This window comes from Octopus bimaculoides, chromosome 16 (genome assembly GCF_001194135.2).
Source record: "Octopus bimaculoides isolate UCB-OBI-ISO-001 chromosome 16, ASM119413v2, whole genome shotgun sequence".
Taxonomy (NCBI): Eukaryota; Metazoa; Mollusca; class Cephalopoda; order Octopoda; family Octopodidae; genus Octopus; species Octopus bimaculoides.
This window is the reverse complement of record NC_068996.1, coordinates 53,309,995-53,318,147: the sequence shown is the minus strand read 5'-3', so window position 1 is coordinate 53,318,147 and position 8,153 is coordinate 53,309,995. Positions and strand designations below refer to the sequence as shown.

The following is an 8,153-nucleotide window of genomic DNA, read 5'->3' as shown; positions in this document are numbered from 1 at the left end:
TGTTGAGGCAAGTGAAATCGAAATCGAACTAAATTTGATGACTGGCACCCATGCCAACATCTCTTTCATTGAACACTAAACTCGGCTTGTGAAGACCTGTTGGGGCAAGCGAATCGTGATGGCACCTGTACCAGTGGAGCACTAAGAGTACCGTCTGAGCTCTGATCGTTGCCAGAGCTGCTGTCTGGCTTCCGTGCCGGTGGCACGTAAATAGCACCATTTGAGCATGATCATTACCAACGTCGCCTTCCTGACACTTGTACCAGTGGCACGTGAAAAGACATTCTAGCGAGATCGTTCCCAGTGCTGCTGGACTGGCTCCTGTGCAGGTGGCATGTAAAATACATCATTTTGAGCGTGTCCATTGCCAGTACCACCTGACTGGCCTTCGTACCGGTGGCACGTAAAAGCACCCACTACACTCTCGGAGTGGTTGGCATTAGGAAGGGTACCCTGTATATATGTATACAGTTGAAGTTTATAGAAAAACAAAAGGCAAAGACAGGTGTATGAACAACAAGCAGGTGTATTAGTTTGACGCTCGGGAAGTGAGAAAGTCGTTTACGTTTCAAGCCTATGCTCTTCAACAGAAAGGAAGAAGAGAAAATAAACAGAGAAAGAGTGAAAAGAGCCTGTAGATTTAGCGGTCAAGCATGGCGACTGATTAGAAAAAAACGTTTGAAAGAAGAGGTTGAAAGAAAGGGAGATTATAAAGTGATAGTGATCCCACATGAAGGTGCACTTGTGAATGTGTATGTGTGTGAATAGGAGCTAGTAACTTTGATGTGTGTGCATCTGTAACGTGTGGCTGCTCATAGTGTTATGTGTGGTGACACTATTGAAGATTGTGTGGGGGTTGGGGTGGATGTGTAGGTATAGGAGGGTGCAGTGAATAAATTGTCTAAATTAACGCAAAAAATGAAAATAACACTGACATATTTTTACTGATGTATTTATCAAAATTACATAAAAATGTCTTGAAATACTAAACAGTAAATTTATTCATTAAAATCGCCATTGGCTTCAATCACTGCCTCCCAATGACTTCGGAATCTCCTGCAACTCTTCTGGACAGTCTCCTTGTTTAAGTAAATTTGTGTGTATATATATATATATACACACACACACACACATATATCATAATTTGTATGTCGTATATCTTATACCTAAGTATATTTAGTAAAATGTTTTATGTTCCAGGTATTAATGGCTTAGTGAAGCCTTCTTCAGAAAATCAAATAATGGAAAAGAAAAGACGAAACTATCGGCTCCTTAAGGACCCATTACTTGATGATAAAGTTCAGCAAAAGCTTTACAGATTTGATGGTCTGTTGCCTGGGGTAAGCAAATTTTATACATATTTTGCATAAGAACAAGAATTTGTAAATTACTCGTATGTTTTTATTGGTCTTGAAAAACATACTTGTCATTTATTGGTGTTGAAAGAAGTGATGTATTTTATTTTATTTTATTTTATTCAATATTACCTTATGTTTAACTTTTTCATTGTGGAATTAAATTTCATGGTTATTCCAGTAATCATGTTAAATATCTATCAAAAAATAGAATTGGTATTTTCTGCAATTTGTATTACCTGAATGAAGTTGAAATATCTCAAAAGAAACTTGTTTCAAATATGACATTCCTCAACAAAGATTTGTATGTAAAACTGCTTTCTGCAGTAAAAGGGTTAAATATTATTTGAGAAATATTCTACATCATGTTTTGTGTTTTTTTACTTTATTGGGAAACATTGTCTAAATCATATTTCATTGCTTCTAAATTGTCATTCTCTAGTTTTTTTTTTCTAATTAGACATAACTAATGATAAATTAGGCATAACTGATAATGCCCACCAGTAAGAAAATTAACTGTGACATACTATTATTAGAATATGTGCATTTTGAAGGAGTGGAGAAATATTATTTTAGTATTGCTCTCTCAGTTTGCTTTCTTGTCTCTATTTTCTATTCACTCTGTAAATATGTCAGTGCTTCAAATGAACAATTTCATATGTTATTGCTGAATAAGTGTATATGAATTGTGATATTTCTTGCAGATTATTTGTACATCACTATCCCTGTAACTAATCCATGAAGTGTATTGATGCAAGGAATGAAGGAAGTATATGAATTGTGTATGGAATTAGCCTTGTTATTTGGAGAATTTAAAAGTAACTAGGCTATATGTTTCCTTAGAAATTAATGTGGCTGTGCAAATGTATAGTATAAAAGTATAATCATAAAATATACTGGTCTGTATTTTAAGTTTGGAAGCAGTTTTAGAGGGATTATTAAGCTTGAGTTTGGAGCAACTTAAAATTAAGAGGGAAGGTTTTAATGTGAACATTTTAACCCTTTAGCATTCAGATTTCTTTGTCAAATGTATTCTTTATTAACATTGCTTTGAATTAATCATGCATTATCTTGTAACTTCAAGATTTCAATGGTGTGTTTATATATTTTTAGAATGATATTGTATGGTAGATGTGATAGGTTGGACATGGTCAGTTTTAACACAAAACAGGTAGGCTATTTGGGCTGGATATTGCTGGATTAAATGCTGAAGGGTTCAAACAGATTCTGTATCAAAGAACCAGAAACGGTTTCAGACAGATTGAGACCAAAAAGGTTAAAAGCTACAGGAAATTTTCTAGATGTTTAGAATATGTGCAATAGGCATGAGAACAATTGTCAACTATTGAATATCAATAACTTCATAAGAAATAAATATGTGATTAGCTCAGAAATTTGTAAAAAGAAAATTTCATAAATTAAATGATTGACTCATTAAAGTGCAATCTTACTAATTGAAAAGTTTTGTATCTGAATTATGTCATACATTGATTTTGTTCTTTTGTCAGCACTTTCCATTAATTTCACAAACTATTTTTCTATTTCTGCAGTATTCTGTTAGGATTAATACAACTTTTGTATTGAAGTGAAAACATAGCATTTCTTTCTTCTTCATATGTAGAATTCCTGAATTCAATTACATTCAATGTTATTTTCCCCCGGTATTTTACTTAATAACATATGGTACTTAATAACAGTATGGTACTGCTTTAGTCTACCATGCCTATATGCTTCTTGTAGTTCAAAACAGTTGTGGTTTTGACACTAGTCTGAGGTGCATCACTCTACCATTTAGTGGCAGTGGTATTTCTTCACTGCCTCTTCTGTTTTTTTTTGTTAAAAATTAATCATCTCATTTCTGTTAAGTGCATACTTGTGAAAATTTATCAATAGAAACCTTTCTTCAAATAACCACCTGTTGTGAGCAGCTGTATCACAACTCTGTAGCTTATATATTAAATAATCTGTCTCTGCATTCCTTTTATGTCTATGAGATATTGAGATATTTACTATAGCCTGCAAGAGTTAGATTGTTATGTCATGGAGATGAAATATGTATGAAGAATAATAATTGAATGAAACTGTGCTAAATGATGTTGTGCCTGGAGAGAGTCGTACTACTAAATGATATAAGTAAGAAACTGCAGAAAGGAAAACCAAAGACGATGGTAGATGTGATGAAGGATGATTGCAGGATGCTGACCCACACAGATACAAATACAACACACTGTATTAAGAATAATCTGTATTAAGATACTGTATTAAGACTAATCCATCCAACCCATGCCAGCATTGAAAAATATCAGAAGTTCTAAAAATATAAAATTAATCAGGTTTTCAGAACACAGTTTTGTCTCATATAAGGTGGTTTTTGGCAGTTTACTGCATCTGATATCTTTTTAATTTTTTATCTCTCTCGTTGGAGTGGCTGTGTGGTAAGTAGCTTGCTTACGAACCACATGGTTCCAGGTTCAGTCCCACTGTGTAGCACCTTGGGCAAGTGTCTTCTACTATAGCCTCGGGCTGACCAAAGCCGTGTGAGTGGATTTGGTAGACGGAAACTGAAAGAAGCCTGTCGTGTATATATATATATATATATGATATATGTGTGTGTGTGTGTATATGTTTGTGTGTCTGTGTTTGTCACCCCAACATCGCTTGACAACCGATGGTGGTGTGTTTACGTCCCTGTAACTTAGTGGTTCGGCAAAAGAGACCGATAATAGAATAAGTACCAGGCTTACAAAGAATAAGTCCTGGGGTCGATTTACTTGACTAAAGGTGGTGCTCCAGCATGGCCACAGTCAAATGACTGAAATAAGTAAAAGAGTAAAGGGTACTGTGATCCAAAAACAGATATATATATATATAAATGGATCACATCCTTTTTTACCTGGATTTCAAAGTTTAAAGTCAGACATTTACCTTCAAGTCAGTTCTTGATCAAAGATATACCGACCATGACTAACTTGGTCTTATATTAAAACATAGTGTACCCCATTTTGCATTATCTAATATATATACTTTTTTGAAACAGTAGCGTTTGCTTTAAGGATTATTTGGCCTCTATTTCTAGCCAGTCAAGTAACCATGTAGAAGCCTTCTCTGCAGCTCAAAATTTCAAATTTCTCAAACTCAGGAATAATATGAGAAATTGGCTGTATCTGGTCTGAAGCCTATGATGTCTCTATATGGTAAAAAAACTTGCTTCTTACCACATGGTTCCGAGTTCAGTCCCACTGCATGGCACCTTGGGCAAGTGTCTTCTCTTATAGCTTTGGACCAACCAAAGCTTGTGAGTGGATTTGGTAGACGGAAACTGAAAGAGGCCTGTCATGTATATATGTATATGTTTGTGTGTCTGTGTTTGTTCCCACCATCGCTTGACAATCGATGTTGGTGTGTTTACATCCCTGTAACTTAGCGGTTCAGCAAAACAGACTGATAGGATAAGTACTAGGCTTACAAAGAATAAGTCCTGCGGTTGATTTGTTCGACTAAAGGCAGTGCTCCAGCATGGCCGCAGTCAAATGACTGAAACAAGTAGAAGAATAAAAGAACATCATCAAAATGTTGCTCAAAGATAATGCAGGATAAAACTGTTTCCACCTAAATCATCATCTTCATCATCGATTAACGTCCATTTTCCATGCTGGCATGGGTTGGACAGTTTGACTGAGGTGTGGAGAGCCAGCGGCTACACCAGGCTCCAATCTGGTTTGGCAGTGTTTCTACAGCTGGATGCCCTTCCTAACGCCAACCACTCTGAGAGTGTAGTGGGTGCTTTTTACGTACCACCGGCTCAGGAGCCAGTAAGGCAGGCCTGGCAACAATCACATTTGGTTCGTGCTTTTTACATGTCACTGGCACAGGAGCCAGTCATGGGGTACTGGCATTGGTCACAGTCGGTTGGTGCTTGAAATATAATTACCACAAAGTTTTGTACATGTATTTTTTAAATTTTAACATTTGAAGTGCAGATTATTATGATGTGAAGAATGGTAATTGAATGAAAATGTGCCAAACGATTGCTTCTAAGTATTTACCAGTAGGCGTCAACAAACAGTGAATCTGATTTCAAAGCATTCACTTGAAGACTTACAAATGTAGAAGAAAAAGAAAACAAGTGATTTGTCTTTGGATGAATCTGATATAGATATTTCTCTATTTTTTGTCCAACAAGGAAGAATATTTTGATAGTGATGAAGATGCTGAAGGTGCCATCATCATAATTATCTTTTAACGTCCGTTTTCCATGCTGGCATGGGTTGGACAGTTTGAGTAGGGCTGGCCAGCTGGAGAGCCCCACCAAGTCCCAGTCTGATGTGGCTTGGTTTCTATGACTGGATGCCCTTCTTAATGCCAACCACTTTACAGCATGTAGATATTGGCTGCTTTTAATGTGGCACTGTGTGAGTGCTTTTTACGTGGCACTGGCACATAACTCTTGCAGGCCAGTCCCCTTCAAATGTTCAGCATCCAGAGATCATCCTTCTGTACTTTGCCTCACATCTTCCTGGGTCTTCTTCTTCCATGTGTTCTACCCACTTTGAGAGATCGGCCATTTAAAACATTATGATGACATGGCTAAACAATACACCACCAGTTAATATTCCTGATTTCATTGAAAATATTGATCCACAACACAGTCTGCCTCTATAAAATTCTATCTTTAGATTATCTGTTTTGGCTTTTACCACATACTCTTTTTGAAACTGTTGCAGAAATAATAGATCAGTACACCCAACAAGCTGTTACTTTTAAAGAATTGATAGGGGATGAGTGTATAGATTGTATTCATTGTAAAAAAAGAAAAACTGCAGAAGAGCATCAAGTTGAAACCTCTTTTATGTGTGCCTTTTGCAAAGTGTCATTGTGCAAAGGGTGCGTTATCATGACCACAAAAGGCCTCTCTCTTGAGTGAAAAACAGACTGTATGATGTTTGTGCATGAACAGCAGTGCTACATAGTAATGAAATTGGGCTGTGAATGCAGTGGACATGCAAAAGCTGGAAAGAAATTAAGCTAACATACTCTGTTGAATGTGCAACATCAGTGTGCATGTGCAACAGAGTGCAAATGTGTTGAAAGAAAAGGTTAGGCGTAAGAGGCATTGGATTTAGTGTGCAAGAGGGAAGACTGCACTAGTATGGTCGTGTAATGTATTATGGATGGAGGCAGCTGCATAAAGAAGTGCCGATAGCTAAATGTGGATGAAATATGTATAAGAGGTGGAGCCAGTAAAATGTGGGGTGACCTTGAGATGTTGAGTCTCAAGGAAGAGTTAACGAAGGACCAGGATGACTGGCAATTTGTTGTACTCTGGGACCCATCCATCTTGGCACAAACGAAGCCTTAAAATCATATAATTATGTCTATACTCCTGCACCCAATCTATTCCTAATGCGTGTCTTTCTCACAAATCATCTTCCTGACAGCCACCCCTCTATCACTCTTCTTACTATGGTACTAATCACTTAGCTGCTCTAATTCTCAGTATCATCCACCAAACACCCCTTTCACTTCCACTTTCCCCCTGTACACATTCTCGTTCTACTGATGGCAACCTCTGTCACTTACATTTGTCTCATGCTTTTTTATAAGCTGATGCTATAATTTCTTCTCTCTACCACTTGGCAAGTAAGCGAATATGTGTTTATATATCTACAAAGTAACTTAACTATGGTGGCCCAGTTGATGCAGTTCACTCATCCTCATCATCATGTTGTCTGTAAATTTTATGGAATAGTTTTTATGATATAAATTGTTAGTGACTATACTTGAAATCATATTCTAAGTTAAATATGCCATTGATGGATGTACCCAAGATCTAATTAATATTTCTATTTAATTTACTTTTGTTTGTATCTATTTTTCAATTTTTTACTCTATCTCTGCCTGTCTGTCTCCCTCTTTCACTGTCTCTCTCTCTCTCTCTCATAATGTCATTCCCATCCCACCCTTTACTTCTAATCTGACAATATGCACCTAACCAGCAGTAGTCTATTGCTTCAGACATCAACATGATCCTTATGTCTCCCTAATGCCATGGAAAATTGCATTTAGTTTATCACTGACAATTTTATGTCCATTTTGCCACTTACTCCCTAACAATGGTGCCTTCTGATAAAACTCAGATTCTGCATAGAATGGACATTTTATTTTTGTAGACAGTATCTTTAATGTTTTTAGTGCTAATGGTCTGATGAAACGCACCCTGTCCATGTCTTGGAGAAATTGTTGATATGAAGTACACCCATGTGTAGTAAGCATGCCAAAAACAGGGTGAGTAGAGATGTGCTGCTGCACACAAGCTGTTCGATGGGAGGCCACTAATTCCAAATAGGAACTGATACAGAACAGTGGAGTCTCTTTTATCCAGCTACAGAGATATCCTCTCCAGGGCTTGTGTGACATGAACAAAGACGCATAATAATAATAATAATTTCATTATTATTTTATTATAATTGGATTAGAAGGAAAAGATTTCTGGGAAATGAGGCTTACAACTATAGACATCATAGTAGATACCTGTAGAACTAAATCTGAAATATATTGAACAACCAGCATGCAACTTGAATCTATGGACTTTAAACAGCTAACACTTTAAGCCTTGTGATTTATTTCCCCTTGAAACTCCACAGTTCAAATAGCAGAAATTGTGTACGTAACTATTTTGAGTGAAATGGGTTTTTCAAAACATTTGCAAATAAACAGCTTTCAAAAACCTTAAATTAAGCTTCTGGAAACTTCAATTTCGATCAGAATTTCTGCAAAATTTGCACCAGTGACTATGAA

General features: G+C 36.5%; 1 protein-coding gene across 1 annotated transcript in view; it reads left to right on the top strand.

The window, feature by feature from the left end:
- LOC106883719 (histone-lysine N-methyltransferase SETD1) overlaps positions 1-8,153 on the top strand; it is a 70,395-nt gene that overhangs the window by 11,523 nt on the left and 50,719 nt on the right. Inside the window, exon 2 of the mRNA XM_052973772.1 lies at positions 1,201-1,340. Within this exon, the coding sequence (XP_052829732.1) occupies positions 1,201-1,340 (140 nt within the window). The remainder of the gene's footprint in view (positions 1-1,200; positions 1,341-8,153) is intronic.